At 46.5% G+C, this 19,063-nt stretch overlaps 1 protein-coding gene across 5 annotated transcripts in view; it reads right to left on the bottom strand.

Annotated features, from left to right (window-relative positions):
• The window catches only part of NFATC2 (nuclear factor of activated T cells 2), a 151,964-nt gene that overhangs the window by 98,854 nt on the left and 34,047 nt on the right, over nucleotides 1-19,063 (bottom strand). For all 5 annotated transcript variants that reach the window (XM_088789072.1, XM_019726080.3, XM_019726081.3 and 2 more), the window contains exon 3: nucleotides 17,516-17,687. In XM_088789072.1, the coding sequence (XP_088645198.1) occupies nucleotides 17,516-17,687 (172 nt within the window). The remainder of the gene's footprint in view (nucleotides 1-17,515; nucleotides 17,688-19,063) is intronic.

Below are 19,063 nucleotides of genomic sequence, written 5' to 3'. Positions count from 1 at the left end.
ACCACCTTATTTAATGCCCCAAAGCCCTTTTCCTTTGCTACTATTTTCGGACCTTTGTTCATTCAGGCAGCGACCTGGCCAAGAGTTTCACATGGCTCCATCCAAGTCCTGAGACTCGGAACCCGTGAGGTTGGAGGGGCTGGAACTCGACCGCCATAAATGAGGCCCCTGCAGGGTCTTTCCACAGTGAGGGAGAGGTTCTCGCCTCCCTCCGCAGGGAGGTGAGAGGCTGAGAAGCCACCGCTTGCCAAGAAGAACTTTATGAAGGAAAGGGGAATGAAGTTTGTTGTAAGAAGGAAAAGCTCACTCTAACTCCTTAAGGATTAGCGAGGCCTGGGTGGGTGCCCACGCTCTGAACTCCTCTGTTAGCTGAGAAAGATGGCTATTGAGATGACAGCCACAGACTGCACTGCACGTAACTACAAATGGGCGTGCCTGCCATCTGCGAGTCATCCACACTTAGAAACGAGGCCAGTGTAGGACCTAAATGGACCCCCACTAGCTCGACAGGGACTGGGTTGGTAGCGATGACCTCCACATGAGCAACATAAGACCCACCCCAGCTCTGTGGGGCCAGAATGCCAGGGGGCCCTGAAGCTTCCGCTCTTATGGGGCTTTGAGAGTGACCAGAATGCTCAGTACAAGAGTTAGAACGGACTCTCTTCTCAGCAACTCAGCTGAGGTTTGGCAAGTGGGACCACTGAGAACTATCACGCCTGTCCTGGCCCTAAGAGGAGACAGGGGGCTGGCTGGCCAAAAGGCAACACTTGCATCCAGGTCCCCAACAAGTCACAGCTTCCTCAAGGCCACCTCCCACCTGGCAAGCACTTTCCAAGCTTGTGGAGCGGGCAGCAACGCGCCTGCCTCACAGTGTCACAGCCAAGATCCAAAGTCAAGGGGCTTCTCGGCCAATTCTTCTCCTTCCCTGACAAGAAAAATAATCAATCCACCAAAAAATAAACCCCAAAAGACCAAACGCGTGAGAGCAGGGCACACGGGCGTGTAAGAAGGAGCAGCAGACTCTCCAGATACACACGCACAGAATCACCTTGACTCACTGTCTAAACTTAATATGATCCCATTTTTGCACGACTCTTTCCTGCAATTTCCCCTCCCCAACAGCACTTGGCAAGAGACCCCCGGTTGAGCACGAACCCAACTATAACACCCACACTTGAGCCCACATTCATTCAGACACTCGCCTCGTAATGGGCATTCACTCTGAGTCCCGTTTCTGCAGCAACTGCCTCCACCAGCTGGATTCCCCCTGCCCTTTGCTCAAGGGGAAGCACTGGGCTGGGGAGGGGGTTATTCGGAACAGGAAGAGGATGGGAATGGGGTAAGATCTGGGAAGCAGCCTGTGTGGAGGGTGCGCTTGGGACACAATAAACAAGCCTGTTGCCTTGTTCAGAGATGGACCCCTGGACCCCCAACCCTAGCACAGCCCGAAAAGCATTAGTTCAAAGTCAAAGTTAGACACACGCAAAGCTGAAGCCCCAAGGGGAACTCAGAGCTCAACAACAATCCTCTCTTTGACTGAAAAACCACAAGGGAACACCCACGGCATACTTCTTGTTTAAAAAAGGAAAGTGAAAAATAAGGTTTTTCTTCTTCTTCTTAATCATTATAAAACTAACTTGTGCCCATTCCATCAAGTCACGACTTCTGTTTGCCTCAGGCGAGCCCAAGTCACGTTGGGCAGAGAGATGAGGGGCAGAGGAAGCCTGGGCATGTCCCCGTGAACTGAATTAGTCCTTCTTAATTGTTGTCACTTCCTTCCTCTGCTTCCTTTAGCACAGGAAAGCCACTAAGAAGCTGCCTGTGTCAGCACATCCATCACCCGAAATCCCAGGGCTTCATTCGTCTGAGGGGCCCAGGCAAACTGGAGCTCATTGATGGCTCAAAGGAACAGTGGTGACAATCACTCAACTGTCATTCATGCGACAGGTTAAGTGCTTAGTATACGGCAGGCAATGTGCTTGGAGCTGGGAGGGGGCAATGATGGAGGGTGCATGGCTGGGAGGGTAGATAAGTAGGAGAGAGAGAAGAAGGGAAGAAAATGTCAGGCTATGCGGGAGAAGACGCAAGTAGAGGAACAGAGGGTGGCAAGAGAAGAGATAGCTATTTTGATAGAGGAATCAGGGAAAGCTTCTTTGAGGAGGTGGTAATTGAAGTGAGGCCTGAGAGAAGCAGGGAAGAGAGTCGCCTGGATATCTGGGGAAAGTGACAAGCAAGTACACAGGCCCTGAGGCACAGCCTCCTTGGAGGGTTTGAGGAATAGCAAGAGGCCAATAGAGCTGAGGTAGAGGGAGTGAGGAAGGATAAAGAGGCAAGCAGGGACCAGATGACACAGGGCCTTACCGTCCTCATGGTAAGGACTTTGTGTATACTGAGTGAGAGGGGAGACATGGGGATTCAACACAGAGAAGTAGTGTGGACCAACTTCCATTGCAAACAGATTCCTCTGGCTGCTGTGTGGGGAGCAGACTGGACCAGGCACACGAGGGGAGACAGGGAAACCAGTTAGGGGCTGAGCTGTCATCCAGATGAGGGATGATGACAGCTTGGCTCCAAGGAGTAAAGGAAGGTGGTAAGATGGTTATGTCAGTGGCCACCAAAGCCCCGGCCTCTCCCTCCCTGGCACAGATACACAGACCTGTGACAGGTAAACAGGGAGCTCATCCAAGTTCACAAAGCAGAGAGAAACATGTGAGGAGAAAGAGATCAGAAATCTGAAATGGTTACGCTTACTACCTGCATGTAAGCCTTACCCTGGGTAGGTCACATATTTCGGTGGGGTTTAGTTTTCTCGTTTGTGAGATAACAGGACCCAATTCATAGAGTTACAATGGGAAATGCAAGTCCATGCTTAGATAATATCTCACATATTGTCCCTGCTCAATAAATAACGCACCCCTGACTTCTGCTTCTCATAGTCTGAGTTGTGGCTCCATCGATTTAGTTGCTGTGTTATCTTTATAACTCACATCACTTCTCTGAGCCCTGATCTGGTCATTTGCAAACTGATGATAATGGCACCTATCTCAAGCACTCAGTGAGAATGAATGAGACAATGTTAGCTTAGCAAAAACTCTGACCCCTAGGACGCCCTCAGTAAAATGGAGCTGAAGCCCTCGGTAAGATGGTAACCAAAGCCCTGAGTAACATGGTACACGAATCGGACACATCAGCCATTCGACTAGATGATTTCTAAATCTCCTTCGAGCTCAAGTACCCCCAAACTCTCAAGTCCCTGAACGAGTCAACTTTGGAGCAAGGAAACCGTGCAAGTTCACGCAGGCCAAGTTGTACAGAAGCTGGAACTCCCACCTCAAAGTGAACAAAACTAAACCCAGGCACTTCTACTCAAGTGATACCTGTTACTCTGAGTCACGGAATCATGTAAGTTTAGAGATAGGGGGGACTCACAGAACACTACCCCCTCGTTTTAGAGCCAAAGCTCCCATAGCTCAGAGAGGAGAAGTGTGTGGGCAGAGGTGCCCCAGCAAGACAGGTGGAAGCCACAAGGCTCCCCTTCACTGTCCCAGCCAGTCTGGTCACTTAGAGGGCGGGAAGGAGAAAGCAACGCACATCTCATCTGCAAGAAAGAAAGTAATGAAGTTAGGATGTCTTTAAGACTAGCAGAAATGCCTTTCTTGCTATTGAGTTAAATTTAGATGCCTTAAAGGGCCACATAGGTAACGGAAGTGAGCGAAGCAACCAGTGCAAAAACTGATGAATGTCCATAACCTAAAGACATTCACACTCAGGTTTTTTTCTCTTTTTAAGAATTATATCACCAGACCCAGTGCTAAAAAAAAAGTCTGGCACTTTTGTGCAGATGAGCAAAAGACACCTCTTCCTCTGCATCCTTAGAAGGCATGTGTCAGAACACTGTCTTGATAAATATGCAAATGTGAATGGTGCCCTCATGGTATGCAGTGCCATTGTGCAGTACACAGCCTGTGCAACTGTATCCAGCGACACACAGAAGAAGACTTCCCTGGGCTATGAGTTGGGGACCACTGTCTACATTCCATGGTCTTATAAAAGGCACTGAACTGCCATAGCAAAGGCCATGTGGAAGCAAAAAACACATTCAAAGTCAATATTTAACTTCTAAATCAGACATGACTAGCTCCCATCTCTGAATTGATGCCCAAAATGGACACCAAGAAAGCTTCCACCTCAGGGCCTTTGCACTAGCATTTCCCTCTCCTACAACACTTTCCCCCAAGATAGTGCCACAGCTTACTCTGTCACTACACTCAGAACTCTGGTTAAATATCACCTCTTCAGAAAGTCTTCCCTAAAGATCCGTACCACCTCACAATCATCTTCCATAGCCCCACCTGCCTTATTTTTCTTCTTGTTGTTTTTTTACCACCTGACAGACAGAGTGTAGATTTATTGGTTTGTGGCATGTCTCCCTCCACCAGAACACCAGCTCCGTGAGAGCATGGGATTTTGTCTGTCTGTTCTCTACTCTACCTCCATCTCCAATCAGCAAACTTTTTCTATAAAGGACCAGATAGTAAACAATGTAGGCTTTGTAGGCCGTACAGTGTCATAAGGACTCAACTCTACCATTGTAGTGCAAAAGCAGCATGTACAATTGTAAATGAGTGTCATGGTGTTCCAATAAAACTTTATTTAAAAAAGTGGGTGGGGGGCCAGATTAGGCTGGCATAGTTTGAGGACCCCTGTCCTAGAATAATGTGCTTCAGGCTCTAATATGCACACAAACCACCTGGAGATCTTATAAAATGCTGATTCTGGCTCAGCAGGCGAAGGTGGGGCCTGAGAGTTGCATTTTGAACAAACTCCCAGGGGATGTCCATGCTCCAAACTGAGTGGATACCGTCCTGCATAGCGCTTGGCAGGTGGTGGAAGCTCAGTCAGTATTTGTTGAATAAATAAGAGATGTGGGGTCTGACAATTAAGTTCGCAAACTCATCGTAGAGAAAGTGTTAACATACCTCATGGCTGAATATCACTACGGTCACCTTCGAAGGACTCCCCTTGGGAAGCTATGCACTGACACCAGCGCCTAATCCACCCTTCAAAGCAATGTTGGAACTCTTTTTCTGGAATGGCCATCAGAGCTGTCATCATATTAATACCTGATGTCTTGAATGTCATCAAAATGTCCTTTCAATATTTCCTTTATCTTTGGGTAAAGAAAGAAGTCATTGGGGGCCAGATCAGGCGAGTAGGGAGGGTGTTCCAATACAGTTATTTGTTTACTGGCTAAAAACTCCCTCATAGACAGTGCCATGTGAACTGGTGCATTGTCGTGGTACAAGAGCCACGAATTGTTGGCGAAAAGTTCAGGTCGTCTAACTTTTTAATGCAGCCTTTTCAGCACTTCCAGATGGTAAACTTGGTTAATTGTTTGTCCAGTTGGTATAAATTCATAATGAATAATCCCTCTGATATCAAAAAAGGTTAGCAACATTGTTGCAACAAGCTCGCGAACTTAATTGTCAGACTTCATAAGCAGAAATCCTACCTAACACATTCTTGCCACTGGTTAACCATGGTGTGATGCCCTTGCTGACACCATCCATTGCTTCTGTCTCCAGTGCATCATTTTCTGAAGAAGACAGGAAAGATATGTGCATAGACATGGGACACAGTCAGTGTATGCTGACGGATTATTTTGTCACTAAGCTTGGGGTTAGATAAATCCAAACATTTACCTGGTGCAGGTTTCAAAAACTGTATTCATTAGAACAGTATTGACAGTTTTATAACCAGTGTCCGCTTAGGAAGATGGGATTCCCTAACAGAAACCTAAGTTCCCTGGGGAAAGATGTATTTGGTCACACAAACAATACCAAGAAAATCACCTCTGCTTCACTTCCTATTTGGAAAACTGAAATGCGATGCCTTTTTAAGCTCCACAGTAATAACTGCCTCAAATTTAAAACGTACGAGGCATTCTCCCAAGTCCTTTATAAATTACAACGCTGATGATGGTGATGACAATAATGAAAACCACCACAGGGGCAGACGCGGACCATTCTGGAAAGATATTCCAGAAACCACTGACACTGTGGGCCTCAGGGAGAAGAAGTGGCCGCCCGGGTATGGGGTAGGAGGTAGGCCTGGCCCTGTACAGCTCTTGTACCTTTGAAATTCTGCACCACATGAATGCATTTCCTCCCCCACAATTAATTTATAAAAGAAATCAGAGACGCCTGCTCTTAGTATTGTACCAATTGTTTACATACATTCTCAATTGTTTACATACATTCTCATCTCCCAAAGAAATCCTGTAAGATAAGGAACATTCTGTCCAGTTTGCCACTAGGGAAACTGACGCTCCAGGAGGTCAGATTACCCTTGTTCAGAGTTACCCCCGCTACTGTGATCAGCAGGGTTCGCCCTTGGGACCTGATGTCTCAGAGCCCCAGTGCTGGCTATCACAGCCTCCCTGGGTTCTCCTCTCAGGCATGGGTCCTCCCTCACACCAGGACATGCTAGGGATTGTCAACAGAAGCCCACAGTCTACTGCGGCCCCAGCGGGGGAGGGGCCCCCACCAGGAGAGGCTGCAACGCCCCACAAGCCGGCTATTGTTCTGAACCTGGGAGTGGCCTGCTGGCTGCTGTGACCAAACAGGGAGGGAAGGAAGCCAGGTGGGTGGGGAGACACCATGGATGGCATGAGTCTGAGCAACCTGACAAGGGAAAAATCTGACTTGATGCTCAACCAGACTGGATTTCCTAAATTTTTCAAAATACTTAAGTAACAATAGCAACAATATGAGTAAAAGCCCCTAGAAGCAACCTGGAAAATTATCTCAGGATTATTAAGATTTCGATTTCTTCTTTAGGGCCTGGCTAGTTAAGAGTGTAGGCTTTGGAGCTAAACCATCTAAGTCGTTGGTTCATGGCACACCCATTTCCTGTGTGACCTTAGGCAAGTTACTTAACCTCTCTGCGTCTCCAAGTACTGCCTAGAAATAATGGTGGCATTATATCTATTTGTACATAGAAAGCACTAACACAATTCCTAATCTTACTCAGATCTTGGTAAATGCTATTTTCCCCCTGGTGTCACAAAAATAACCCGACACAGACTTGGTTATCGGGTTATTTTTGTGACACTAGGGGGAAAGGAGGGCTGGAGCTGAGTGCTGTGAGGCTTAAGTGTGCAAGCATGGGAACAAACACTAAAAAGAAATACGCCACAGCAGTAACACCACTTCTCCAGCTGACAGAGGGTACTGCTTGCTTGCTTGCTTTTATTATATTTTCCTATGTGTTTTAAACAATGCACACATATTTAAAACAAGAAAAAATAAAATGCATAACTGAATAAAAATTCAGGGGGCACAGATACACATATATACATATACGCATACATATATACACATATATGCATTTATACACATATATACATATAGTGTCTCTATATACACACATATGCATATAGATTTGGATATAAAAAGATAGATTATTTAGGTATGTGTGCCCACGTACAAATATACATACACACCCACACTTTTTCAAACCTGTATAGTGCCAGGAAGTGGAGTACAGCATAGGTTATAGAGTCGATGGAATTGTAACAGCTATATATGATGTCAGAGGGGTAGTAGATTAGTAGATTGAGGGAGGGGGGTTATCAGTTTGTGAGGGGTGTAAATGTCTATTACATTGTTCTGTATACCCGAAACTAATATTTAAAAAAAACACTCAGAATCCACTACTCCTAAAGACAGAACAGTGGAAATGGTTTGGCCAAAGAGTGCAACAGACATGCTTTTAAATTCAGCTCCATCACATCCGGCCTGTATGACCTTCAGCAAGTCCTCTGACCTTGCACAGAGCCCGTGTTGAAATGATGTGTCTAATGTCATCTTATCATCAGTATCTAACTCACATCCATCCCAGTTCTGGGATCACAGCATGAAATTAAAACTTCCATATGAAAACAAATGCTCCCTTTTTATCCTACCAGGACCGTGCAGAAAAAAAATTAGTAATAAGAAGAAACAATGGCAATGAGCACACATTGAGCACTTGCTGCATACCGGCCCTGTTCTACGCACTTGACCATATTCAGTCATTTACTCTTCGCAAAGACCTGGGAGGCAGGCTTTAGTATCACCCCTCTGACGGTCTGTGACCTTGAGCCTCAGTGACCCCATTCACAGAGCAGGAAGAGCATACTGGTCTGTGCCACTCCACGTGACGTGCTTGTCACACAGTAAGTGCTCAGTAAACAGATGTGCTGATGGGCGGAGTCGGCCCACAGTCTTCCAGGAGGCTCAGAACAAGCAGCTTAACCTCCATGCTGTCTCCCAGGTCCAGAGAATAGCTGTGCTGCTCTCACAGAGGGAACATGGCCCCTGCGAGACTCCATCCCCCCTCATTGGCCAGGTAATGATTTTGTTGTCAGAAGAGCTGACACCTTCTGAGGCAGGTACGAGTCTCATTCATGGGACCAAAGCAGAAAATGTTGACTGTTCAATACACAGATCTTGCCCTCTCACCCTCCCCTTGTCGAGCCCAGAGGACACCTGGCAGGGGACAAGGTCAGCTGGGACAGGAGCTCCTCTCAGCCTGCAGACAGAGCGAGAGCACTCAGGGTCTCTGGAGGGATGCCAGGTGGGGTCACAGTCCCCTCTCTCCAGCACGCTGAAGCTAACCAGGTGCTTGAAATCCAGCTCCAGCAGATACCTCCTTTCTCATAGGACCAGACAGAGTCTTGGCTTGGCCCAAGGTCCCTCAGTGGAGAAAGTGGAGGCAAGGGTGGGACCCAAATGCCCGGCACTGGGTCCAGTGCTCGAATCGCACCACCAGCCGGGTACTGTCCAAAGCTGCTGCAGTGGGGCCCTTCCTAAGCCCTGTCCTGTCTGACCCTCCCCAGCTGGAGCCACCCACAAGCAGCCAGGCTTCATTATATGCTGTGCTGGGGCTCAACCCTGAGCAGGCTGGGAGCAGGTGATGGATGAATGAATGGGTGAGTGGAAAGATGAGAAGCCAGAAGCTGAAAGCCAAGGTCAGGGCTCCACTGCTTACTAGCTGCCTGACTTTGAGTGAGTGATGTTAGCTTCTCCCGTGCCTTTGTCCATCTGTACAATGGGAACAACAGCCCCAATTCACCGTGTGCTTGCAAGGATGAAATAACATCATACATGTAACAAACACACAATGTGTAAATAAGCAGAGTGCTCTCAATATCCATTCTAGATTCCTGTCAGATTTGGTTAACTCAGCCAGAAAAAAAGCCTGAACAGGCACGGGAATCTAGGGCTAACAGAGCTCAAAAGATCCCAAATCCACATCAGTCACGATATTTCTCAAGAAAGAACAACAATGGAACCGATGCCTGCTTTGTGCTGGGCATTTCTGTACAGAATCCTAATGACTCTTGACTAAACAAAGCAAATAATCTCAAAGATGGAGGTCTTCCGCACTTTATCATTGAACAAACTGCAGCCAAACCAGATACCCAGAGACCCAAAGCTTATAAATGCTAGGACTGCCTCGCTCCAAACAGCGTGTTCTCTCTGCTTCCAGGACACTGCATAGACTGATGGTTGAGTGCAAGCTGTGGCTTCAGACCTGCATCCAAATCAATGCCTCTGCTCACCACCTGGGTGACATCAGGCAAGTTGCTTAACCTCTCTGTGTTCCAGTTCCCTTGTCTGTAAAATGAGAGTTGTAATGCTACCACCTACACGCCATGTCATCACTGCAAAGATTAAGTAGGTCACTTGAAGGAAAGTACACAGTAAGTGCTAAGTGTAGCTTTCATCCACAGGGCCCAGCCCATGGGAGGGGCCCAAAAGTCGTTTGTAGACGAAATGAAGTTTGGTCTATGCGTTCCCATTGGTGGCCAGACATATTGGAAGCCTCAGACTGAAACTCTCTTTTTGGAACAACTGTTTCTCCAAGATTCCGGGAGCTCTCTGTTTTCTGCCTTCATTTGGGGAAAATGTCTTACTGATGCTCACCCATCACCAGTTATCTTCTAATGTGAACTAAGAGCACCTCTTAGGTACCATCAGTATCTCTGGCATGAAGATGGTACCCTCCAACCCCACGACGTTGCGTGCACTGGCCCCCACCCTGGACACCACCTCTCTCTTCTCTTCCTGGCTCACCCTTGGATGCCAAGGCCATACACGGGGGGCGGAGGGAGGCATATCTGGCCCACAGATGCACTTGATTTGGACTGTACTAGTTTAAAAGTTTCCTAAATTAATCACCCGTGTTATCATCAAGAGACTGGTGTAGACGAGGAAACGGTGGTGAGGATGGCTCAGCAGCCCCATCCCCATCTTTAAAGGGAAAGGCTGGGTCAAGCCACCCCCAGAAGATGGGTTCCCTCTGAAAACAGGAGGAGTCTCAGTGGGGCTGAACAGGGTCACTCAACCCTGGGGAGTCCCACCTCCCCAAGACTATAGCCACACCATGCTCTTTGCTTATAGCCAATCTCGCAAAAGCTCCAGTTAGCCTGACTTTCATAATATACCCAGAACCCAATCAGTTCCAATGCCCTCCACCCCAGCGCTGGTCCGACCACCGTCTTCGCTGACCTGGACCCCGCAGCAGCCGCCCATGCATCTCACTGCTTCTCCCGCCAGCCTCCCTACAGCCCATCTCATCAGCATGACAGCCAGAGGGATCCTGCTACCGCCTAAGTCAGACCCCACCTCTCCTGCCTCCCACTTCATGGTGCCCAATCTGCTCGTCCTCTTCCCTCTGGGCCTCCGTCTCCTACTCCTCTGCCCGGCCACCCTGCTCTGGCCACACGGGCTTCCTCTCTGTCCCTAGACCATGCCCAGCGTGGGCCTGACGTCCCCCGAGCCGGCAGCGCACAGCCCCAGGTCCCTGCTCCTTCTACTCCTCCAACTCCTCCTTCGCTCACATGTCACCTTCCCAGGAAGGCCCATCTGACCACGCCCAATCCCCCGGCCCTGCTAGTTTTTCCCACAGTGCTTATCACCTCCCCACATTCTGTTTCATTTTCCTATTTATCAGATTTATTGTTTTTCTCCCCACAGCCAGCACGTCAGCTCCATGGGGACGGGGATGTCTGTCTGTTTTGTTCACAGCCGTAGTCCCAGGGCCTGGAACGGTGCCTAGGCCTGTGGAAGGGGCTTGGTAAAAACTCCTAACCATTGAATGAATGAGCAAAGGGACCCCCAGTCACCTCAAAGCACACGATCCTCCTCAGAAGCTTGAGCCATGGTGCTCACTCCCCTTCCCTTTCCCTCTCCAGAAGTCTGACTGAACTTTCTGCAGAAGCAAACACAGCAGCGCTGATCAAGACAAATTAGCATCAGCAAGACCTGCTTCCGGCTTCATGTCTTAAAGGGGGCGGGGGGAGGGCGGGGGTGGGGGGCTCACCAAGCACAAAATGCTATGAGTCGAACAGAAGCCAATATGGCTAGCCAGTTGCCTAAAGAGAACTGCTCACGTCACGACTCCAGCTTCGCCTGGCTTCTTTCTTCCCTCTCTTAGCTATAATTTAGAGTGAGTGGCAGAGAGTACAAGAGCTGAAATCCAACAGGATGAAAGTCACTGTCCTGTAATCCGTATTACGAGTTGAAAGCTTGGAGACTTGACTGGCCTCCTTTGGGGTGGGGGGAATAGGGGGGTAACCTGAACAGGTGCTCAGCGGGCCCCCCCACTCTTCGCCCTGCAAAGCTCATTACCGTTACCCGGGATGAAACAGAGATCAGGTTTCTGCATCTGTAAGGAATTTCTCCTAATGGAACTACCCATGTTTTTTCCATATGTCTGGACATCTGTTTGAAAGCATCAAGGGCACTGTCTTTGGAGGTGTGTGCTATGGTTAAACATTCTCGTATTTTGATGAATTTCTAACTAAAAGAATGGCTTTCAATCATTTTTGCAGTTGCGAACATGTCCCAGGGAGTGGTAAGAATACAATTTTTTGAAAGTCCCAGCACAAGGATGGATAAGAAATATCATAGCGTGTCCTCTGCTGAGAATTCCTCTGCAGGAACATGGTTAAAGGGTCTGGAAGCATGCCAGGCAAGGATTACATGACAATGGCAAAGGCCACTCTCAACTGGGCTATTAGGAGAGCCCATAAGATGAAGACTTAGGGAACGCTTAAAGCCCAACCTTGCAAAGCCGCCTGTAAAGGAACATTTTATCCACCAAAGGACCGCCGCATCCTGTCCTGAAATAGAACGAGGAATGATGGCAGGGTTCCGCCAAAGGCGTGTGACTCTTTCAACGTGAAGCAAGTGGTTCCCTTTCTCATCTGATCCCAACAGGTCAAAGTCAGGCCAAGAGTTAAGACGCCCTGGCTTCTCAGAAACAGCCATAAACTTGTTCTATTTCGATGGGACTCCATCGAGCTTTAGAGGACTGTCTGCCTGGGCCTGGCTGCTAACAGGGCTCCCTCTCCATTGCCGGACAGGTCTTAGAAATCATATAAATATAGCCTCACTCTTACCTCCTTTTCTATTTGATAAACCTTGAAGTAACGCAGTCCTTATTTACCCTCCCAACCACCCGTGATTGCTCCCTGACATTTGGCCAATTCAGTCATTTCCTTTCCTTGCCTGGCGGCCATGAGCTTGTCACTGTGTGATCCTGTGTCTCCAATCACTTCTTCGGTTCTCTCCGCAATGCATTGCTTCTGGAAACATGAAGGTTGCTAGTGTGGGAGTGAGAAAGCCTTACCAGCGAGCACTCACCAAGCCCTCTGGTGATGCCACAGGTGGTCCTGTGCCACACCACAGGCCGGAGCGGTAGACAGTCCAGGACTTTGCTTCTGAGCTCCAGGCTCCTATATCCAACTGCCTACTTGATGTCTTCGTTTGAGCACCTCACACGCCCTTCCTCCTTCCTACACCCCAAACTGAACTCATCATCTTCTGCTAGGAAAATGACTTCTGCCCCAAATCTTCCCATGTGGTCTCGGCACCACCCTCTACCCAGTTGCCCCCTCACTTCCCCCATCTAAGCCAACACCGAGACGCGCAGATCACACCACACTATGCTGTCCCTCCCCACCCCCCGTGCCACCTTCTCATCCTAACCATCTTGACATCTCACTGGCACTGCCACAACCTACTGAATCCATCTCCCTGTTTCCTCCCTTAGTCTTTCTAACCCTTTCCCTAGACAAAACCCCGAATGATCCTAAAAATATTAAATCAGAATCACTTCCTCCCCTATTCAAAACTTGCCACCCCCTTCTTCTTGCCCTAGAATAAAACCCTCACTCTTTGCCTTGACTTATGAGTCTGGCTTGTCCTGACCCTTCCAACCTATCACCCTCCTAACTAAACTCACGTGTTTAGTTAGGATACACTAAGTGCCTTCCATTCCTTGGTGTGCCTTCCGTTCAGACACACCAAGTTCTTCCCTGCCTCAGGGCCTTTGCACGTGCTGTGCTCTGTATGGGGAAACACTCTCCCACAACCACCAAAAGAGACAGCGAGACAGGGAGAGGAAGGGCGTCATTCCTCTCTTTGCTGACTCTATCACTTGCTCCAGGTCCCCGTTGGTAAGTCACCTTCTCAGCAAGACCCTCCCTCTAAAGCAGGTCTTCCATCTACTCCCCTGGCATGATTTGTTTTGTTGTTGCCATTACCCCCCAAGTTGTGAATCCAACAGGTGAGCTACTGATCAGCTATCATGTCTTACCTAAGAGCCCATGTGTCAGTCCAGACTGCCCTCATCTGACCTCCCTGACGCACCTACATCTCAGCAGTGGTCACAATGGTACATCTCAGGATGGTTCTCCTGGACTGCTTTGTACCTCCGGTGCCCCCTGAGCTCCATCAGGGCAGGAACTGTGTCCATCTCACCTATCATTACATTATCGGCACGTAGCTCAGTGCCTGGCACACAGCAGGTCCTCAACAAAATAGTCACCAAATGAATGAGGCATGAGATGTGAAAAGCATTTAAGGTTTGGAAGAAACTTTCTCCCAAGACCAAGTGACACTCAGGAGAGAGAGGAAAAAAACAGCTGAATGTGGCACATGCTTAAGATTTTAAATTTTGTATTTAAAGGAAGAGCATGAAATGGACTTGTACTCTCATTTTATTTTGATATAAAGCGGAGCGTAAAACCACTAGGCATGCAAAAAAAGATTAAGTTGTGTAGTGTGGCAAATAAAAAAGAAAAGGGTGGGGACCAATAATTGAGAAGGCGAAAAGGGAGCCGTGGTACGGTACAGAAATAGAAACAGATGGTGAGATAAAGAGAGACAGAGATCAAGAGAGAAACCAGCAGAAGCTTCTAGGCTTGAGGTACAAAACAGGGCTTCATTACTCTTCTGGGAACAAAGGGGCACCCTCCAGATTTGAAAGGGGTTTTCGCACCTACTTAAAGGTTAAGAGCAATTGTCTTCTTAAGGTCCCCTCTTTCCTTCATTTTTTCAAAGAAGTTTTTTTAAAAACTGACTTCCTGTGCTAAAATTCAGGGGTTAGCACATTTCATTTTGAAGAAAATACGAGCTATTCAAATGATTTCACAAAAATACTTCACTTTGTGTCTTTTGAGGATTTGGCTACAAATGTTTAAGTTGTACATTGAGTTTTCAAAGTGATGAGCAAGAGGAGGAGGGACGCTTGGGGGCTGTTGGAAGGAGGAGCATGAACTTCAAGTGCAGTAGAGCTGGTGTCTTTTAAACGGCACGTCCAACCCATTCTGTTCTCTGGAACTTCCCATGGCCCCAGCCCCTGGTGAATGGGTGAGCAGAGCCGATCTGCACATGGCCTGAACTCTCTTGCCAAGCTAACTGGACCAGTGGGTGACACCCTTCCCAACCAGGACCAATTAAGTCTCCCTGAGAATCAGGATTTGGGCTCCAATCAGCTGGTGAGGGGGATGGCACTGGTATAGCATATAAAATTCCTAGGCAGAAGGTGTGGGCATTCTTCACCAGGCTTTCTGTGCCTGGTGAGAGTGAGGAGGCAGGGAAAGCTCGCCTGCAGAGAAATGCAGAAGATCAGGAAAGTGGTATAGCAGGTAGAGCCAGATAGCTGTGTCCAAATCCCAGGTCCACTACTCCACAGCTATGACCTTGAACAAGTTCCTTGACAACTGTCTCCTTGACCTAATTGTAACCTGCTCCATAGGGCTCTTTGAGGATTAAATAAGTTAACACATACGGCACTGATCTGACGTGTGATAAATGCTAGCTAAGTGTTAACTATTATCATCTTGCTAAACTGTAAGCTCACGAGGTGAGGATTTCTCGTTATTACGTTCGCACCATATCTCAGAATCTAGAATCATGCCTGGTATATAGCAGTGCTCAACAAATGTTTGTTGAGTGACCAGAGAATGAAGAAGCCCTAAAAGGACAGAGACCATGGACAGAGCCTCCTCACTCTACTCATCTCAGATCCTTCCCCCAAGAGGAGCAATCAGAGTGGGGTCTTAGCAAAGCCTGAATCAGATTACGTTTCTTTCCTGCTTTTCGTGTCTCAGGATAAAAGCCAAACTCACGCCCATGGCTGCCCGGGCACTGCATGGTCTGACCCCTTCCTGCTTCTTTCTCTTCTCCCTCTGGTCCTTCCCACTCCAGTTACACTGACCTCCTCAAGGTCCTCTAATGCGGTTCCTTCTGCCTCTGTGCATTTACACATGCTGTTCCCCCCATGCATCCTCAGCTCTAGTCTCTTCCGCAGGAAAATCTTAACAGATATTCTTCCCCCATCTACATTGGCTCCTCCATTCTATATTCCCAGAGCCACTTCATGCCACTTGCCACAATTTGTGATTTTATCATTTGCATGATTAATCAATAACTCTGTCCCCCTAGACCATGAGCTGCATGGAGCTCATAACCTTCCTATTAGAAAGAGATCATAACCTTTCTATTCTTCATTATATTTCAGTATACATTTCAGTATCAAGCACAGTATATGACAAAAAGTAGGTGCCCAATAAATACTTGCAGAACGAATCCATTTGTTGAATGGATTAACTGAGCAAAGAAGTAATTTGAGTTGACTCTCCTGGCCTCATTTTATGCAATAGCCCAGTGGCCTCCTCATAGAGTCCCCTTTTTCTAACCTGCTTTGAATGAGTTTCTCTATTACTACCAAAGGCTTGGACTCCGACACACAGACTAACACCATCCTCCAAGCTAGGAGGGTCCCATCCCAGAATACAGAAGCCTTTAGAAGAAGATCACAAAATCCAGAGTCTCCACAGTGTCCGGTATATATTATCATCACAATGTCAGAATATAGTCAATAATTACTAGACATGCAAAGAAAGAGGAAAATATGACTCATGGTGAAGGAAAAGGAGCAATGAATAGAAACAGATTCCAAGAAGGCTGTGATGTGAGATCTAGGGGAAAATAAACAACTGCCAGGATTTATCAGTTCCTAATATTATCATAAAAGTCCCTAACCAGGTGTACACACCCAAAGCACCTGTGGAGATTTTCAGGGTTTGGGTTTGTTTGCTTGTTGTCTAAACTCTACTCATGTCATGTAGCTTCTAATTAAGTAGTTTCAGGGGTTGCTCAAGAATCTGTATTGCCCCCCACCCTTTTTTTAAAGAAGGGTGCCACTCAAAGTGCCCCAGGTGTGGATCGAACCGGCAGTGTTGGTGTTAGTGGCAACACACTCTAACCAACTGAGCTAACCGGCCGCCCCAAGAATCTATATTTTTAACAACTATTCTAGAGGTTTCTGATGCATGCTGCATCAGATTCTTATCATAGAATTCTCACTTTACGGCAAATACAAAAAAAGTTAAATTAATTTAAATGTATTGAAGGTCTGGTTAATTGAGTTGATTGGTAGGTACCAGTTAGCAGTTGATTAACTCAACTACACAATAAAGACAATTTCAACTCTAATTATTTTTGAAGAAAAAAATACTTCTCTACTTATAAAAAATATCTGAGGTTGAATTAAAAGCCACAGACATAAAAAATAACTATTAAGAAAAAACAGGAGGAAATGCTCATGACATAATGCAAAGTAAAAAAAATCAGAGTATAAACTATTATAACATCAAATATATAAATGTATAGTCATAGACAATGCCATGTTTGTGAATAGACAAAAAAAGGTAACTGGAAAAATATAAAAATGCTAATAATCGTTATTTTAGGTAGTTTGACTATGTATAGTTTTAATATTTCCTAGTTTTCTGTATTTTGCAAGAGTACATTGATTTTCCTCTATAGACTCTCACCTGAAATTTAAATACAAAATGATGGCTTCAGAAACCTTCTGTCAATACACAAACGTCTGCAAAACTCTAGCAGTTTCTCCACCAGAAAGAGAAGGGAAGAGTAGCTTGAGCATGCATATCACTTCTATCCTTATGTAGCTCAAGCAGACTTTCTTCTCTGGCTTCTCGGTAGCTGGATTAGCTTCAGATACCAACTCAATCTTGAATTTCCCATCCCTCAGAGGAGTAAGAGGCTGAGTCACATACCTCAACATAACAAGAAATAGGCAGTGGCCTAGCAGAAGTGAATCACCTAGTAACAAATAAGGAACACAAAATAAAAAGAAGTCAAGTCCATACCTGAACCACAGGGTGGCCACCGGTTGGGGCTTTGACAGCCCCTCGGCTGCCTTCTGTCTCATAGTGGGCCCGGTGGTGTGGCTTGGGTTGCACCTCAATCCTCAGCTCATAGGAGCCGGACTGGTGGGAGAGTGGCCACTCGAGCGGAGGGAGAGATGCAGTCACCGGGATACTGAAGGAGGAAACAGAATCAGTGGCGTGTACCATAAATCAGAATCGGTCAACCTGTACAATAAACATAAATGGCCCCTTTTCTGAAAATCATGTGCCCAGTAGGCATGTAAATAAAATGCTGGCTGTTAGGAGCCACACTTCTCAGACATGATAAGTAAGGCTCTTCACAAGATAGAGCTCTTTTTCTTTGCTTTCTCTTCCATCTTAACGAAGGCAATGGGACTAACACCTGAATTCATGAAGCTAATTTCATTATACGTTAGTTCCAGCATGTTTCTAACTACTATAACTTCTTTTCCTCTGGGAATTTTGGAGAGTGTCACCTCCTACCTCTAAAGAAAAATAAAAAACACCTTTATCCAGGATGCTTTCCTTTTCCAGAGGAGTGTGTGTAGAAGAAGGAACACTGAAGTGGAAATCATGAGCCCCACATGTGTCACTAACACGCCATGTGACTTGAGGCAAGCAACTTCACTTTCTTATCCTCCGTCTCCTATAACCACGTAACAAATGGGCTAGATGACATCTAAGAGTTGTTTCAGCTCTTATTCTGATGATCTCAATTAAAAGTAAATTTTAAGGACAGGATATTTCCGGTCACAGTTACCACTTATCATGTCAAGTACAGAACATCCGACCACAGAGAGGTGTCTGGTTTTGGTATGGATGAGCCAAACCAAGCAGATCCCCTAATATTAAGTAAAGAGTAAAGGTCAAGAGCATGACTAGAGTTATACACCCAAGTCCCAGCTCTGCCTCTAACTACCTGTGTGACTTTGAGCAAATACATCTACTTCCCTAGGTCTTAGTTTCCTCAACTGTGAACTGAGGATACTGAGATTATAGAAAGAGCTTAGCACAATAGGTGCTCAAAAAATATTAGGTATCAGTTTTTTCCCAATATGTATTATATCCTTCAAATAGCTATTTCCTTTAGACGATCTGACTTAGTTAAGATATTAGATATACGTGCCTTTACATCTGAAGTCATAAGATCTTTAAGGGCATGCTATTAAGTTTTATTTTATTATAGAATCTCAACCTTATTCAGTATACACAATGGGTACTTGATATGTGGCTAGAATTATGTCGTTTAAGAATTGATTTAAGTTTTGATGTTTTATGTAGACCATTTCTTCAGAACCTCAGAGAACTTAAAGACTTTTTCCCAAGATCACAGAGCAAGACACAGCCATGGCTCCAACGTATGTCTCTTGATTTCTAGTCCAGTGCTCCACCCACATCTATAGTGCCTCTTATCTTACTAATTTACTTAAAATAGTTCCAAGAAAACATCTCATTTGTGGAATGACTCTAGAACAATGCCTGACATTTGAGAGGTTCTCAGTGAATATTCAGTGGGTGGGGGTGGGT

This window comes from Rhinolophus sinicus, chromosome 13 (genome assembly GCF_057876585.1).
Source record: "Rhinolophus sinicus isolate RSI-liver-muscle chromosome 13, RSI-T2T, whole genome shotgun sequence".
In the NCBI taxonomy this organism is placed as follows: domain Eukaryota; kingdom Metazoa; phylum Chordata; class Mammalia; order Chiroptera; family Rhinolophidae; genus Rhinolophus; species Rhinolophus sinicus.
The sequence above is the reverse complement of the archived record's forward strand: the minus strand, read 5'-3'. Positions and strand labels throughout refer to the sequence as shown.